The 17,526-nt window shown below is 52.3% G+C and overlaps 1 protein-coding gene across 1 annotated transcript in view; it reads right to left on the reverse strand.

Annotated features, from left to right (window-relative positions):
• Nucleotides 1-686: 686 nt before the first annotated feature.
• The window catches only part of wdr5 (WD repeat domain 5), a 40,806-nt gene continuing 23,966 nt past the window's right edge, over nucleotides 687-17,526 (reverse strand). Inside the window, exons 9-14 of the mRNA XM_038781632.1 lie at nucleotides 14,851-14,897; nucleotides 12,466-12,541; nucleotides 10,274-10,307; nucleotides 9,452-9,526; nucleotides 7,181-7,268; nucleotides 687-2,490 (exon numbers count right to left, since the gene is read on the reverse strand). Coding sequence (XP_038637560.1) covers nucleotides 2,390-2,490; nucleotides 7,181-7,268; nucleotides 9,452-9,526; nucleotides 10,274-10,307; nucleotides 12,466-12,541; nucleotides 14,851-14,897 — 421 coding nt within the window. The 3' untranslated portion in view covers nucleotides 687-2,389. The remainder of the gene's footprint in view (nucleotides 2,491-7,180; nucleotides 7,269-9,451; nucleotides 9,527-10,273; nucleotides 10,308-12,465; nucleotides 12,542-14,850; nucleotides 14,898-17,526) is intronic.

Here is a 17,526-nt window from a genome sequence, read left to right on the forward strand (position 1 = left end):
TACCCCAGTGAGAGTCAGTGTGTGTGGGACCCGTACCCCAGTGAGAGTCAGTGCATGTGGAACCCGTACCCCAGTGAGAGTCAGTGTGTGTGAGACCCGTACCCCAGTGAGAGTCAGTGTGTGTGGGACCCGTACCCCAGTGAGAGTCAGTGTGTGTGGGAACCGTACCCCAGTGAGAGTCAGTGTGTGTGGGACCCGTACCCCAGTGAGAGTCAGTGCGTGTGGAACCCGTACCCTAGTGAGTCAGTGTGTGTGGGTCCCGTACCCCAGTGAGAGTCAGTGTGTGTGGGACCCGTACCCTAGTGAGTCAGTGTGTGTGGGACCGGTACCCCAGTGAGAGTCAGTGTGTGCGGGACCCCTACCCCAGTGAGAGTCAGCGGGTGGAACCCTTGTTGATGGAATCCATCTTTGTTAATGACAAACTTGTAGCCACTAGCCCTGTACCCCAGTGTGAGAGGTTGAAATCAGAACGTTGATTAGTTTCACCCCCAATAACAGTCTGTGTATTTAATAAGAATCGTTCACAGTGGGATCTGTTCCAGGATGACATTACTCAGCCCTAACCCGAACAAGAAAAAGCAGCTTTTATTCCGTTGAAACCACCTGTATTAACTGGGAAATCAAGGTGAAATTACACCTAAACCTCAGATAGCTGAAAGTCTCGACTCCAGGAGACATCGCCACACTAGTATTCAACGACACTGGGAAGTTATTTCTTCAGTGTCTTTTTAATTACACAGTACCATCAGCAACTCAGACGAATATTAAAAGATATTGGCTCCACAGTCGAAACCCTGTACAAAGTATTATCCAGTAAAAGCTGCCACCACTGGAGATCACAGGGAAAGGTTTGGGGAAAGACACATTTCAGCACCAAATTCTAGTCAAGCCTTTAACCTGCCGATACCTTCCTGCAAACAAACTCCAATTCAGACTCTGCAATAAATCTCCCCAGTGGCTCAATGAAGTGAACACACCAGAAAATCCCGTGTTCCACAGCTGCTCCGTAATGTCAGCTCACTTCTAATGGTCCTTTCAGCCCCATTGAAAGCTGGACTCCATTGTACAGAAATGGGAGGTTCTGCGCAGCAGCAGGAACCTTGGCCAATTTGATTTTCCCCATCCTGAGCTCAGGCCATGACTCACCTACATTCAGCGCACAGGGCAGGGAGTAAACCAGGACCTTCTGTTACTGAGTCCCATACAACAAGAGCTGCTCCTACCCTGATCCATCACTGCATTAAAAATGTGATCAGCTCCCCATTGCAGTGCAGTCACACGAGGGTGGACTTGCTGACTCAAGTTGCAATGGAGATCAGATCAGTTCTTCCCGTGGTTTGAACCGGGGGTTGAACAGAATGCCCAGAACCATAGCTCTGCCCCCCCCCCCCCCCCCCCCAGAACTATGGTGACAAGAGCCCAGGATTACAAGGATTAATCATCTCCTGTAACAGTGTTAGACCGAGTGGCAACAGAGCTCTTCCCATTGAGTTTAAAGCCACGTGTCGAATGGCATTATCCACTGACAGCAGGCTGTCCATCAATACTACCGAAACGCTGGGGAGGTACGTACCCAACGCACATTCTGGGCACAAGTCCAATTTTCTTTGGAAGCAACGTGCTTGCAGCACGGACTCCTGGTATGGTTGGGTATAGGTCACACCCAGGCTAGCAGGAGTACTGTCAGTAACGCTAAAAGAGTTAAATACTGCTGGGAGATGTGGACACAGGAGCAGTGAGGGGTGTTCAGCAGGCTGGATCTTCGTGGATGGCACACTCGATCAGAGGCTGGCCCGGGGCTTGGGAAACCGCAGCCCGATGGTCGGACTATCAAAGGCCACAGGAGTCAGCGGCAGTCAGCAGAGTCAGTTACCCAGTCCACAGCTGGAACAGCACTGGGGGGAGGGACAGGGAGCGGGGGCAATATTTGGAGACAAGGAGACACACAAGAAAAGGAATTTAAAAGACAAAGGTGGTTACCTGGCTAATTCAAACTTGCAGCCATCAACATCAAGTTTACAAAAACATTTTTATCAACAACTAAAACTGCTTTAAAAAAATGAATTTTCACAGGAATCGAGATGGGGGAAAAACCAGAAGTGATTTGGTCACTTAAAAAACTTCAGTCAGGTGCGTGTATGCACGAGCGTGAGTGTGCACGAGCGTGAGTGTGCACGCCTGTGTATGTATTTTTAAGCATACAATAATTTGCAAAGTGTTATGAATCCACAGTAAAAACAGGATTTGTTCCGATGCTCCCTGTCGGTCTGTAATCCCGTGTCATCGGTTCAGGCAGAGTCTGCAGTCCCAGACATTAGGAGTTCGAGAGGCCTGTCCCCATGTCAGGCAGGTTGGGACAGGGCATACTTCTCAGAGCGGAGACACTGCTCTAACAGTCACTCCTCCACAATTTGATCGTCTTGTCATTCTCCAGTGCTGCCGATGCGATGATGTTTTCTGTTGGGTGACAGGCTGTGGAGATCACAACATCTGCAACGGAACAGACAAAGAGTCGATGAGGCAAACGCAGCACAGCAAGAGGAAACCCCTCCAACAAACGCCACAAACAATGTAGGGAATGTCGACAGACTACGATGGGCAGAGTCAGGGTCACATAACTGCTGAATTCATCACTAAACTGCCACAAAGCTGCTGGTTTGATGACATCAGTGGCTTTATCTGACAGAAATGATACGGTCCAGAACACAGGGCATACCCATTCAATCAGTGCTTGATCATTCAGTGTTAATACAAGATACTTTTTCACATGAAGGGCTAAATGGCTTCCACCTGTACCTAATACTCCCAGTACTGAGCTGTAACAAGCTCCAAATAAAAGCATACAGATGTAATTGCATGGAATCCACTTAACAGGAAAACAATTGTGCAAGAATCATATCATACAATTTACAGTGCAGGAGGAGGCCATTCAGCCCATCCAGTCTGCACCGGTCCTTGGAAAGGGCACTCTATAATTTAGCCCACACCTCCACAAGTGACATTTAAGGGGCATCTTGACAAATACATGAACAGAATGGGAATAGAGGGATACGGACTCCGGAAGTGTAGAAGATTTTAGTTTAGACAGGCAGCATGGTCGGCACAGGCTAGGAGGGCCGAAGGGCCTGTTCCTGTGTTGTACGTTTCTTTGTTCTTTGTCCACCCTATCCCCATAACCCAGTAACCCCGCCTAACCTTTTTGTTTTGGACACCAAGGGCAGTTTATCACGGCCAATCCACCTAACCTGCACATTTTTGGAGTGTGGGAGGAAACCGGAGCACCCGGAGGAGACCCACGCAGTCACAGAGAGAACATGCAGACTCCGCACAGGCAGTGACCCAAGCCGGGAATCGAACCTGGGACCCTGGAGCTGTGAAGCAACTGCACTAACCCATGTGCTACCGTTCTGCACGTCAGAAACCTCTACAGCACCATTAATCCATGCATGGATATCCAAAACCCTTTCACATTCAAGAAGGTACTTTGAAATGCTGCTGAAGGACAACACAGCGTCAAAGCTTTCAACCAAACTCGAGTCTTTTAACACTCGTTATTATTCACTTCCTCATTGCATGGCCAAACTTTCTAAACCTCCACCACTAGATTCTCTTCCTCTTCTCCAAGACCTGATTTATTTCTGTTCCCTACACTTTGGCAGGAAGTGAACAGTAATATTCCTCAGGAATCTGGACTGTCAACTCAGATATTTAACATTTTTATCAATGACTTGAATGGAGGAATAGGGGGCTGTATAAACAAGTCTGCTGATCACACCATCATAGTGCAGAGAGCAGTAGAAACTTGCAAAAGTTCTGACGAAATGTTAACTTTGTTTCTCGCTGGGGCATCACAGCGGCGCAGTGGTTAGCACTGCTGCCTCACGGCACTGAGGCCCCGGGTTCGATCCTGGCCCTGGGTCACGGTCTGTATGGAGTTTGCACATTCTCTATTTGTCTGCGTGGGTCTCACCCCCACAACCCAAAGATGTGGTTAGGTGGATTGGCCATGCTAAATCGCCCCTTAATTGGGGAAAAAAAATAATTGGGTACTCTAAATTGAAAAAAACTTTGTTTCTCACCAGATTTCCAGAATTCACAGTATTTTGCTTTTGGGGAGTCGTAAAGAGCAAGAGGAATTGCAACACCTTGGTCAGGCCACACCTAGTCACTGCATGCCATTTGGAAAAAGACCCGTGTGTTCCTGACTGCTAACCAGTTTTCTATTCACCTCAATAAACCAACCCAATCCCATGCTCTTTAATTCTACACGCTAATCTCTTATGTGGGACTTTGTTGAATGCCTTCTGAAAGTCCAAATAAACCACATCCACTGGCTCCCCCTCATCAACTCTGTTGGTTCCATCCTTGAAGAATTGCAGTAGATTTGTCAAGCACGATTTCCCTAATAAAGATAATAATGTGAATCCATGCTGACTCTGTCACTGTTTTCCAAGTATTCTGCTATTAAATCTTTGATAATGGGCTACATTTTTCCCACTACTGACGTCAGGCTGACTGGTCTATAATTCCCTGTTTTCTCTCTACCTCCCTGTTTAAACAGTGATGTTTAAATTAGCTACATCAGCCACCCTCCAATCTGTAGGAACTGTTACAGAGTTCACAGAATCATGGAAGATGATCATCAATGCATCCATTATTTCTAGGGCCACTTCCTTAAATACTCTGGGATGTAAATAATCAGGCCCTGGGGATTTATCAGCCTTCAATCCCATCTATTTCCCCAACACCATTTCTCTACTAATACTGATTTCCTGCAGTTCCTCCCTCTCACTAAACCCTGTGTTCCCCAACATGTTTGGTATGTTATTTGTGTCCTCCTTTGTGAAGACAGAACCAAAGTATGTATTTAGCGGTCTGCCATTTCTTGTGCCCTATTGTACATTCCTGTTTCTGATTGTAAGGGACCAGCTGCTTCTCTGGCTGCATCCCAATCTAAAACTGAATTTCTTCAACAGCAACCTCAACACCTGACTGCTTCAAGCCCCTGGCTCTTCCCAGTAACTAAACCATTTTTCTAAAACTAAACACAACGTCTAGTATTGTCTACTCCCCAGGGAACCCTCATAATATAGGATAGCACAGTGGTTAGCACTGTTGCTTCACAGTGCCAGGGTCCTGGGTTCGATTCCCACTTGGGTCACTGTCTGTGCAGAGTCTGCACGATCCCCCCGTGTCTGCGTGGGTTTCCTCCGGGAGCTCCGGTTTCCTCCCACAAGTCCCGAAAGACGTGCTTGTAGGTGATTTGGATATTCTGAATTCTCCGTGTACCCCAACAGTTGCCGGAACATGGTGACTAGGCGATTTTCACAATAACTTCATTGCAGTGTTAATGTGCCTACTTGTGACAATAATAAAGATTATTATTTTAAAAATTCCATTCGCCCAACTTCAAAACGGCTGGAATGAAAATAAAATATCAAGGTTTCTGTCCAGTCCCCCAGCAACTGTTGAGGGTCTGGTCCGGGATTGTAGTGGTAATTAATTTTGGGCGCCACAACAGCACAGTGGTTAGCACTGTTGCTTCACAGCTCCAGAGACCCGGGTTTGATTCCCGGCTTGGGTCACTGTCTGCGTGTGCAGAGTCTGCACATTCTCCCTGAGCCTGCGTGGGTTTCCTCCGGGTGCTCCGGTTTCCTCCCACAAGTCCTGAAAGACGTGCTGTTAGATGAATTGGATATTCTGAATTCTCCCTCTGTGACCCGAACAGGCGCCGGAATGTAGCGACTAGGGGCTTTTCACTAACTTCATTGCAGTGTTAATGTAAGCCTACTTGTGACACTAATAAAAATTAATAAATTAAATTTGGGGAGGGCAGACAAGCCAATGGAATACATAATAAATGGTAGGATTCAGAGAACTGCAACAGAACAAAGGGACATTGGTGTGCATATCTCCAGATCACTGAAGGTAGTAGGACAGGCAGACAAGGTGGTTAAAGCGGCATAGGGAACACTTTATTTTTTTAAAAATAAATTTAATTACCCAATTATTTTTTCCAATTAAGGGGCAATTTAGCATGGCCAATCCACCTAGCCTGCACATCTTTGGGTTTCATAGATTATCATAGAATTCACAGTGCAGAAGGAGGCCACTCGGCCCATCGAGTCTGCACCAGCTCTTGGAAAGAGCACCCTACCTGAGGTCAACACCTCCACCCTATCCCCATAACCCAGTCACCCCACCCAACACTAAGGGCAATTTTGGACACTAAGGGCAATTTATCATGGCCAATCCACCTAACCTGCACATCTTTGGACTGTGGGAGGAAACCGGAGCACCCGGAGGAAACCCACCACGGGGAGGATGTGCAGACTCTGCACAGACAGTGACCCAAGCCGGAATCGAACCTGGGACCCTGGAGCTGTGAAGCAATTGTACTATCCACAAATGCTACCGTGCTGCCCACGGGTTGTGGGGGTGAAACCCACGCAGACACGGGGAGAATGTGCAAACTCCACACGGACACTGACCCGGAGCCGGGATCGAACTTGGGACCTCAGCGCCGTGAGGCAGCAGTGCTAACCACTAGGCCACCGTGCCGCCCCACACTTTCCTTTATTGACTGAGGCCCATAGTGGGAGAATGCGGAGGCACTGAGAGAATTATATAAAATACCAGTTGGACCCTGCTAGAGTACAGTATAAAATTTTGGTCAGTACAAATAGGAAGGATGTGATCACTCCAGAGAAGGTAGACAGGAGACTTCCGGGGATGGTGCAGGAATGAAGGATTGTAGCTGAGAGGTAGCATTGGATTAGTGGGATTGTTTTCTTTGGAACAAAGGAAGCAGAGGGGAGATTTAATTGAGGATTAGAAAATTTATGAGAGGCCCAGATCGAATGACTAGGAAGGAACTATTTTCATTATTAGATATTAATAAGCAACATGCAGAGTTAAACTAATTGCTGGAAGGATTAGAGGAGAGTTGAGTACTTATGTCACTCAGTGAATGTTGCCACATTTAAAATAAACACTTGGATATGCACTCGAGGTACTGGAACCTACAGGGTACGCCCCATGAACTGGAAGGTGGGGAGAGAGTGGACAGCACAATTCAGCCAGCACGGACACAATGGACTGTAACTCTGTTTCTATGTTGAAGTGCGAATGTGCCCAATCCTATGATTGCCGTTCACAGACATGCGAACCCACTCCTTACCTGTATGTCCCTGTAATTTCTGCACAATCTCCTTTGTCTGGAGGTTCCAGATGTACACAAAGTTATCCTCAGATCCGGAGACAATCCACTTCAAAAAGGAAAATCACAATTATTCAGCGAAAAACCCCACATCATCCACAGCACAGAAAACAGGCCACACAGCCCAACAGGTCTATGCTTCAATTTCAGCTCAACCGATCAATGTATCCTTTTATTCCTTTCTCCCCGATATACTTTCCCAGATTCCCCTTGAATACATCTGTCTTTCCCCATGACCACTCCCTGTGGGAGCGAGTCCCACATTCTCCCCACTCCCTGTGGGAGCGAGTCCCACATTCTCCCCACTCCCCGTGAGGATCGAGTCCCACATTCTCCCCACTCCCCGTGAGGATCGAGTCCCACATTCTCCCCACTCCCTGTGGGAGCGAGTCCCACATTCTCCCCACTCCCTGTGGGAGCGAGTCCCACATTCTCCCCACTCCCTGTGGGAGCGAAGTCCCACATTCTCCCCACTCCCTGTGGGAGCGAGTTCCCACATTCTTCTCCCCACTCCCTGTGGGAGCGGGTCCCACATTCTCCCCACTCCCTGTGGGAGCGAGTTCCACATTCTCCCCACTCCCTGTGGGAGCGAGTCCCACATTCTCCCCACTCCCTGTGGGAGCGAGTCCCACATTCTCCCCAGCCCCTGTAGGAGCGAGTTCCACATTCTCCCCACTCCCTGTGGGAGCGAGTCCCACATTCTCCCCACTCCCTGTGGGAGCGAGTCCCACATTCTCCTCACTCCCTGTGGGAGCGAGTCCCACATTCTCCCCACTCCCTGTGGGAGCGAGTCCCACATTCTCCCCACTCCCTGTGGGAGCGAGTCCCACATTCTCCCCACTCCCTGTGGGAGCGAGTCCCACATTCTCCCCACTCCCTGTGGGAGCGAGTCCCACATTCTCCCCACTTCCTGTGGGAGTGAGTCCCACATTCTCTTCACTCCCTGTGGGAGCGAGTCCCACATTCTCCCCACTCCCTGTGGGAGCGAGTCCCACATTCTCCCCACTCCCTGTGGGAGCGAGTTCCACATTCTCCCCACTCACTGTGGGAGCGAGTCCCACATTCTCCCCACTCACTGTGGGAGCGAGTTCCATATTCTCCTCACTCTTTTGATGAAGGAGCTTCTCCTGAATTCCTGATTAGATATAATAGTGAGAGGGCAGCACGGTGGCCTAGTGGTTAGCACAACCGCCTCACGGCGCTGAGGTCCCAGGTTCGATCCCGGCTCTGGGTCACTGTCCGTGTGGAGTTTGCACATTCTCCCCGTGTCTGCGTGGGTTTCGCCCCCACAACCCAAAAATGTGCAGAGTAGGTGAATTGGCCACACTAAATTGCCCCTTAATTAGAAAAAATAATTGGCTAATCTAAATTTATAAAAAAAAAAGATATAATAGTGATTGAAATTTATTGGGTGGCCTCCTAGTTCTGGTCTTCAACATATACAGAAACATTTTCTCTATATATATCAGATCAAACATCTTCAGAATTTTAAAGAATTGTACAAGTCGCCCCTCATGCCTGCTCTCCTCTGGGCCCCAACCTTTTCACTCTTTCCCGAGTTTGGTACTATCCTTGCAAATCTATGGGCAGCACGGTGCAGTGGTTAGCACTGCTGCCTCACGGCACTGACGCCCCGGGTTTGATCCTGGCCCTGGGTCACTGTCCGTGCGGAGTTTGCACGTTCTTCCCTTGTTTGTGTGGGTCTCATCCCCACAACCGAAAGATGTGCAGGGTAGGTGGATTGGCCATGCTAAATTGCCCTTTAATTGGAAAAAATGAATTGGGTACACTAAGTTAAAATTTAAAAAAATCAATCCTTGCAAATTTAGTGTCTCTATATCTATATTGGAACATGGAGACCAGAACTGTGCACTGTTAACTGTGGTTAAATCTACACAGATGGATTTGTAACCGACAATATCTCACTCAGATCTGCAAGATTAAAAGCAGGAATATTGTCCTTACACCTCATAGAGCTCGTTGACCCCCCCGACAATCAAGTAAGCCTCACTAGATAATGACAGGGTTGGCCCAAGCATAATGCCCTCTATAGTTCAATAACTCGGCAATTCTCATGTGAGCAGAACGATGAGTTGGGAAGATGGAAGCAGAAATCACAGGCTCCAGCAGTAAGCCAACAGGAAAGGAGACAAACAGGGAACCCGATTGTTGTCCCATACTGAAACCTGGGTGACCCCAGCCATAGAATGAAAGACAAACGATCAGACTTACCTTGCCACCAGTAACAGAGAAGTTGGCGAATATGCAGTACTTCTCATTCTTGTGCCCTGTGTAGGTCTTCAAACACTGGAACACAGACAGTGAGTGTTAGCAACTCCTCCCAGGCAGACAGGGGTGCACATCATCAGCTGAAGCACTCAGGGTGACACGCAGGCAGATTAACGACCATTATATTGGGCCATGAAGATGCAGCTAAAATATTGTCAAAATGAAATCTCAAAGTCCGAGTGTGTGGAACCCGCACCCCAGTGAGAATCAGTGTGTGTGGGACCCGTACCCCAGTGAGAGTCAGTGTGTGTGGGACCCGTACCCCAGTGAGAGTCAGTGTGTGTGGGACCCGTACCCCAGTGAGAGTCAGTGTGTGTGGGACCCGTACCACAGTGAGAGTCAGTGTGTGTGGGACCTGTACCCCAGTGAGAGTCAGTGTGTGTGGGACCCGTACCCCAGTGAGAGTCAGTGTGTGGGGGACCCGTACCCCAGTGAGAGTCAGTGTGTATGGGACCCGTACCACAGTGAGAGTCAGTGTGTGTGGGACCTGTACCCCAGTGAGAGTCAGTGTGTGTGGGACCCGTACCCCAGTGAGAGTCAGTGTGTGTGGGACCCGTACCACAGTGAGAGTCAGTGTGTGTGGGACCTGTACCCCAGTGAGAGTCAGTGTGTGTGGGAACTGTACCCCACTGAGAGTCAGTGTGTGGGGGATCCGTACCCCAGTGAGAGTCAGTGTGTGTGGAACCCGCACCCCAGTGAATCAGTGCTTTCAAGTGCGTAATGAAAAGGATTTTAAATTTAATCCATCAGTCTTGTCACACGTACCTTTCCTTTACTGTAGTCCCAAAGTTTCAGAGTGCTGGAAAATAGAGAATTATCTTTGTTGGTAAATGAAATCCTAAAACTTTGTCAAAACAATTTCCAAGGGACAATTTAGTGTGGCCAATCCAGCTACCCAGCACATCTTCTAGTTGTGGGGGTGAAACCCACACAGACACGGGGAGAATGCGTAAACTCCACACGGACAGTGACCCGGGTCTGGGATCGAACCTGGGTCCTCACTGTTGTGAGGCAGTAGTGCTAACCACTGTGCTGTCCTGAAATTCAACAATGATACAAATGGGGTCAGGGCACCAGACACAAGTGGCAGCTGTTCCTTCCAATGTCCAGAGCAGTTCATTACCTTTCCTGGCAGAACTCATTAACTCTAACTCAGTGCAACGTGCCTGATACCATCTCCTGCACAGACCTCGGGACCCACTGCAATACCTCAAACAAGCAACTGCGGCAATGGAAACATTTTACGAGGCTCAGTATTACCCAGCTGTGGTAATTAATCACAAGGGGGGGGGGGCATCACAGTGGCGGGCAGGGGGAAGGCGCCACAGTGGCAGCTTGGGGGGGCCACTGATGCGGTTGGGGATGGCACCATAAGTGCAGATGAGGGTGGTGCCAGTGGCGGGCGAGGTACTGATGGCAGTCAGCAGGGTTTGGTGGCACAATGTTGGGTGAGGGAGGCAGGTTCTGCAACCAGTCTGACCTCCTACTGCACAGAATGAGTTTTCCTTCGCCCTCAGTGAGGAGGTTGTGGAATGTGGGAGTGGGAGGAGGGAGAGGGAGGTGGGGAGGAGGGAGAGAGGTGGGAGAGGAAGAGGGGGAGATGGGGAGGAGGGAGGGGGGAGAGAGGGAGGAGGGAGAGGGGGAGGAGGGAGAGAGGGAGGGGGAGGAGGGAGAGGGGGAGAGAGGGAGGAGGGGGAGGAGGGAGAGGGAGAGGGGAGGAGGAGGGAGAGGGGGAGAGAGGGAGGGGGGAGGAGGGAGAGGGAGAGGAGGGAGAGGGGGAGGAGGAGGGAGAGGGGAGGAGGAGGGAGAGGGGAGGAGGGAGAGGGGAGGAGGGAGAGGAGGGGGAGGAGGGAGAGGTGGGAGAGGGGAGGAGGGAGGAGGGAGAGGGGGAGGAGGGAGAGGGGGAGGAGGGAGAGGGGGAGGAGGGAGAGGGGGAGGAGGGAGGAGGGAGAGGGGGGAGGGGGGGAGAGGGGGAGGAGGGAGAGGGGGATGGGGAGGGGGGAGGAGAGGGGAGGAGGGAGAGGGGGAGGAGGGAGAGGGGGAGGAGGGAGAGGGGGATGAGGGAGAGGGGGAGGAGGGAGAGGGGGAGGAGGGAGAGGGGGAGGAGGGAGAGGGGGAGGAGGGAGAGGGGGAGGAGGGAGAGGGGGAGGAGGGAGAGGGGGAGGAGGGAGAGGGGGAGGAGGGAGAGGGACAGGGGGAGGAGGGACAGGGGAGGTGGGAGAGGGGGAGGAGGGAGAAGGGGAGGAGGGAGAAGGGGAGGAGGGACAGGGGGAGGAGGGAGAGGGGGAGGAGGGAGAAGGGGAGGAGGGAGAAGGGGAGGAGGGACAGGGGGAGGAGGGAGAGGGGGAGGAGGGAGGTGGGAGAGGGGGAGAGGGAGGAGGGAGGAGGGAGAGGGAGAGGAGGGAGAGGGGGAGGAGGAGGGAGAGGAGGGGGAGGAGGAGGGAGAGGAGGGGGAGGAGGGAGAGGGGGAGGTGGGAGAGGGGGAGGAGGAGAGTGGGAGGAGGGAGAGTGGGAGGAGGGAGAGTGGGAGGAGGGAGAGGGGAGGAGGGACAGGGGGAGGAGGGAGAGGGGAGGAGGGAGAGGGGAGGAGGGACAGGGGGAGGAGGGAGAGGGGGAGGAGGGAGGGGGAGGAGGGAGAGGGGGAGGAGGGAGGGGGGAGGATGGAGAGGGGAGGAGGGAGGGGGAGGTGGGAGAGGGAGGAGGGAGAGGAGGGAGAGGGAGAGGAGGGAGAGGGGGAGGAGGAGGGAGAGGGGGAGGAGGAGGGAGAGGGGGAGGAGGGAGAGGGGGAGGAGGGAGAGGGGGAGGAGGGAGAAGGGGAGGAGAATGGGGGGTGGGGAGAGGTGAAACTGCTGGCTCAGAGATTCCAGGTTCAGGTAGTAGGTTCCTCAGTTTTATCAGGAAGGACACCATTACATCACAACAGAATGGGCTGTGTTCAGTCAGGAGCAGTTCCTTACTTGTCAAGTGTGGCTGCCAGAATGTATTTCCCATTCGGGGAGAATTTCACAAAGGACACAGGAGGATTATCATCATCTGTTGAGAGAAACGCACTGTTTATGTGAACTTGAGATTACCCACTGACCCCAACGCCTGCAGAGCGAGCAGACGGGACCAGTAAAACCCCCAAACGGTCAGTTCAGCAGCACACATGCCGATCAATCATCCTGACCCGCATCCTCGGTTAATGGGCACTGCGGACTGGAAAGATTCAACACAGTCCTGCTCGCCAGACCTGGTTTCCTGCCCCTGATCACCGTCCTCTGCCCCTGATCACCGCCCACTGCCCGATCACCACCCACTGACCCTGATCACCGTCCACTGACCCTGATCACCGTCCACTGACCCTGATCACCGTCCACTGACCCTGATCACCGTCCACTGACCCTGATCACCGTCCACTGACCCTGATCACCGTCCACTGACCCTGATCACCGTCCACTGACCCTGATCACCGTCCACTGACCCTGATCACCGTCCACTGACCCTGATCACCGTCCACTGACCCTGATCACCGTCCACTGACCCTGATCACCGCCCACTGCCCGATCACCGCCCACTGACCCTGATCGCCGTCCACTGACCCTGATCGCCGTCCACTGACCCTGATCGCCGTCCACTTCCCCTGATCACCGTCCTCTGCCCCTGATCACCGCCCACTGCCCCTGATCACCGCCCACTGACCCTGATCACCGTCCACTGACCCTGATCACCGTCCACTGACCCTGATCACCGTCCACTGTCCCTGATCACCGCCCACTGCCCCTGATCACCGTCCACTGACCCTGATCACCGTCCACTGACCCTGATCACCGTCCACTGACCCTGATCACCGTCCACTGACCCTGATCACCGTCCACTGACCCTGATCACCGTCCACTGACCCTGATCACCGTCCACTGACCCTGATCACCGTCCACTGACCCTGATCACCGTCCACTGACCCTGATCACCGTCCACTGACCCTGATCACCGTCCACTGCCCCTGATCACAGTCCACTGCCCCTGATCACCGTCCACTGACCCTGATCACCGTCCACTGACCCTGATCACCGTCCACTGACCCTGATCACAGTCCACTGCCCCTGATCACAGTCCACTGCCCCTGATCACCGTCCACTGCCCCTGATCACCGTCCACTGCCCCTGATCACCGCCCACTGCCCCTGATCACCGTCCACTGCCCCTGATCACCGTCCACTGCCCCTGATCACCGCCCACTGCCCCTGATCACCGCCCACTGCCCCTGATCACCGTCCACTGCCCCTGATCACCGCCCACTGCCCCTGATCACCGCCCACTGCCCCGGATCACCGCCCACTGCCCCGGATCACCGCCCACTGCCCCTGATCACCGTCCACTGCCCCGGATCACCGTCCACTGCCCCGGATCACTGTCCACTGACCCTGATCACCGTTCACTGACCCTGATCACCGCCTACTGCCCCTGATCACTGTCCACTGACCCTGATCACCGTCCACTGACCCTGATCACCGCCCATGATCACCGCCCACTGCCCCTGATCACCGTCCACTGCCCCTGATCACCGTCCACTGACCCTGATCACCGTCCACTGCCCCTGATCACAGCCCACTGTCCCGATCACCGCCCACTGACCCTGATCACCGTCCACTGCCCCTGATCACCGTCCACTGCCCCTGATCACCGCCCACTGCCCCTGATCACCGTCCACTGCCTCTGATCACCGCCCACTGCCCCTGATCACCGCCCACTGCCCCTGATCACCGCCCACTGCCCCTGATCACCGCCCACTGCCCCTGATCACCGTCCACTGCCCCGGATCACCGTCCACTGACCCTGATCACTGTCCACTGACCCTGATCACCGTTCACTGACCCTGATCACCGCCTACTGCCCCTGATCACTGTCCACTGACCCTGATCACCGTCCACTGACCCTGATCACCGCCCATGATCACCGCCCACTGCCCCTGATCACCGTCCACTGCCCCTGATCACCGTCCACTGACCCTGTCCAGTGATCTCTGGGTTACATAGAGTGGGGAAATCAGCTGGGATACCCGCTCCTGATTGCTGCGTGAAAATATCTGAACTGGATCAGGCAAAGCTACGATGCCTGTTCCAGTTGAACAGCTTACCAACCACGCTATCTGAGTTATGACACCCCCGGGGAGTAGATATCAGTCAGAGGAAGACAGCAGCTGTGAGGCTACAACAGCATCTTATATTTTGGTTTCTTGTTAGCCACGCTGTGGCTGGATACAAGTGAACATAGTTAACATCCGAGTGGTCAGTGTGCAGGGCCAGACTTGCACTGCTCCCCCACTGCCACATCCCTCCAACCGACAACCTCAGGACAACTTACCGATCAATGTTTTAAGGCATTGGCCTGATGCAGTGTCCCAAATACGGCTGTAAGAACAGAAAAAGAAACTGTTTAAAAAGGATCTGTGTCCAGAACTGCTTTCAGATGTTGACCATATTCTGTGGAACCTCAACATATCGATCGATCCTTTGCCCATTCAACTGGACATCAACACGGTTAAGGGATTTCAGTTTTTTGGACCCAGTAGAGGAGACCAGAATAAGGGAGATTTATTAGAGGTGCTCAAAACGCTGAAGGATTTTAATCAAGTAAATGAGGAGGAAGTGTGCGTCCTGGTAGGAGGGCTGGTAGTCAGATATCAGATTTAAGATAATTGACAGAAGTCCTGGGAGAGGTGAGGCCTTTTCTTGATTGCAGTGAACTGTCAGCATCTAGAATGTGCTGCCTGAAACTCATTGGAGTTCAGGAGAATGAGAGGCCACCCCTTACTGAGACATATCGGATTCTCAGGGGGTTTGACAGGGTGGATGCTGAGAAGATGTTTCCTTTTGTGGGAGACCAGAGGGCGGAATCTCAGAGGGGTCACCCATTTAAAGCAGATGATGAGGAGGAATTTCTTCTCTCAGAGGGGAGTGAATCTGCGGAATACTTTACCGCAGAGAGCTGTACAGGCTGGGTCGTGAACTATGTGCAAGGCTGAGACAGACAGATTTTTAATCAGTGAGGGAACCAAGGGTTATTCAGAGTCCCTGCAGTGCAGTGCATTGGGCCCATCGAGTCTGTACTGACCCTCTGAAAGAGCACATTGCCCAATCACCTGCCCTATATCCATAACTCCACATAACCTGCACATCTTTGGGCTGTGGGAGGAAACCGGAGCACCCGGAGGAAACCCACGCAGACATGGGGAGAAAACAGGCAGACTCCACACAGACAGTGACCCAAGGCCAGAATTGAACCCGGGTCCCTGACACTAAGGCAGCAGTGCTAACCACTGTTCTGCCGCTATCGGTATAAGACTCTGATGGGGGGGGGGGGGGGATGTTCTGCTGACAAGGGAGGGACTTTTGCTGAGGGACAGTGAGGAGGTCGGGAGCGGAGGCTGCCTGGGGGCGGGCTGGTGGAGGCTTGGGGTGTGGGGCTGGTGACTGGCCCAAGAGAGGGGGTGGCTGATCGGCGAAGGGGAAGGGGCGATCTAGACTAGACTGACCATCTGAATGTAAGAGGGCTCAATGGGTCGGCCAAGAGGGCATGCGTGTTCGTGCATTTGAGAGGACTGAAGGTGGACGTGGTATTGCTGCAGGAGGCACACCTTAGAGCAGGGGTGGGCAAACTACGGCCCGCCAAAGGTCTTTATGCGGCCCACCAAGATCAAGTCATAAAAATTTTTTTTTTTTTTTAAATAATTCTTTTTTAACAATATATATTTTTAGAGCGGGGGGGGGGAAGAGAGAAGAGAGAGTGCTGTTGGGTTACTGGTACAGGGTGGATACGTTGACTTGAGTAGGGTGATCATTGCTCGGCACAACATGTGTTTCATGTGAAGTTTCTACTTTAAAATATTAATTAATAAAAATTAATTGCTTTTTTTCTTTAAAAACCTTTTATTTTGGATATTTCAATTATTAATTATTTTACTTAATATACTATGCGGCCTTTAAAATTGTGAATTTCTGATTGTGGCCCTTGCACGGAAAGGTTTGCCCACCGGCAAGGCTTTTCAGGGAATGGCGGAGGCTACAGGCGGAGTTCGGCTTGTTAACCACAGGGAGGGCAGTGCAGCAGCTGAGAAAGGCGAGGGGGGCGATTTGAGCATGGAGAGAAGGCCAGCAGAATGCTGGCACAGCAACTTAGAAAGAGGGAGGCAGCCAGGGAGATAGGGAAAGTAAATGATGGAGATGGGAACCTGGTTGGAGACTCAGCAGGGGGCGAATAAGGCGTTTAAGGAGTTTTATAGTCGGCTGTACGGTCGGAACCTCCACCTGGGCCGGAGGGGATGAGACACTTCCTAGGGGGGCTGAATTTGCCGAAGGTGGACGGAGAGCTGGAGGCCCCGATCGGGATCGAAGAGATAGCGGAGGGGCTGAAGGCCAGGCAGATGGGTACCCAGCGGAGTTCTATAAAAATTTTGCTGGGATATTGGGGCCGCTGTTGATGAGGACGTTCAATGAGGCAAGGGAGAGAGGGGTGCTCCCCCCCGATGATTTCACAGGCCACGGTCTCGCTGATCCTGAAGCGGGATAAGGACCCGGAGCTGTGTGGGTCCTACAGGCCAACATCCCTATTGAATGTGGGCGCCAAACTGCTGGCTAAAATTTTGTCCTCTCGGATTGGAGACTGTGTTCCGGATGTGATTGGGGAGGACCAGACGGGGTTGGTTAAGGGAAGACTGTGTTCCGGATGTGATTGGGGAGGACCAGACGGGGTTGATTAAGGGAAGGCAGTTGGTCACCAATGTAAGAAGGTTGTTAAATGCGATCATGATGCCCCCAGAAGGTAGGGAGGTGGACATAGTGATCGCAATGGGCGCAGAGAAGGCTTTTGATTGAGTAGAATGGGAATATCTGTGGGAGGTACTGGGACTGTCTGGATTTGGGCGGGGCTTTATTGACTGTGTCAGGTTGCTGTATCAGGCTCCTGTGGTGAGCATACGGACGAATAGGACGACATCGGACTATTTTAGGTTACATTGGGGGACGAGGCAGGGATGCCCCC

This window comes from Scyliorhinus canicula, chromosome 21, assembly GCF_902713615.1.
Source record: "Scyliorhinus canicula chromosome 21, sScyCan1.1, whole genome shotgun sequence".
In the NCBI taxonomy this organism is placed as follows: domain Eukaryota; kingdom Metazoa; phylum Chordata; class Chondrichthyes; order Carcharhiniformes; family Scyliorhinidae; genus Scyliorhinus; species Scyliorhinus canicula.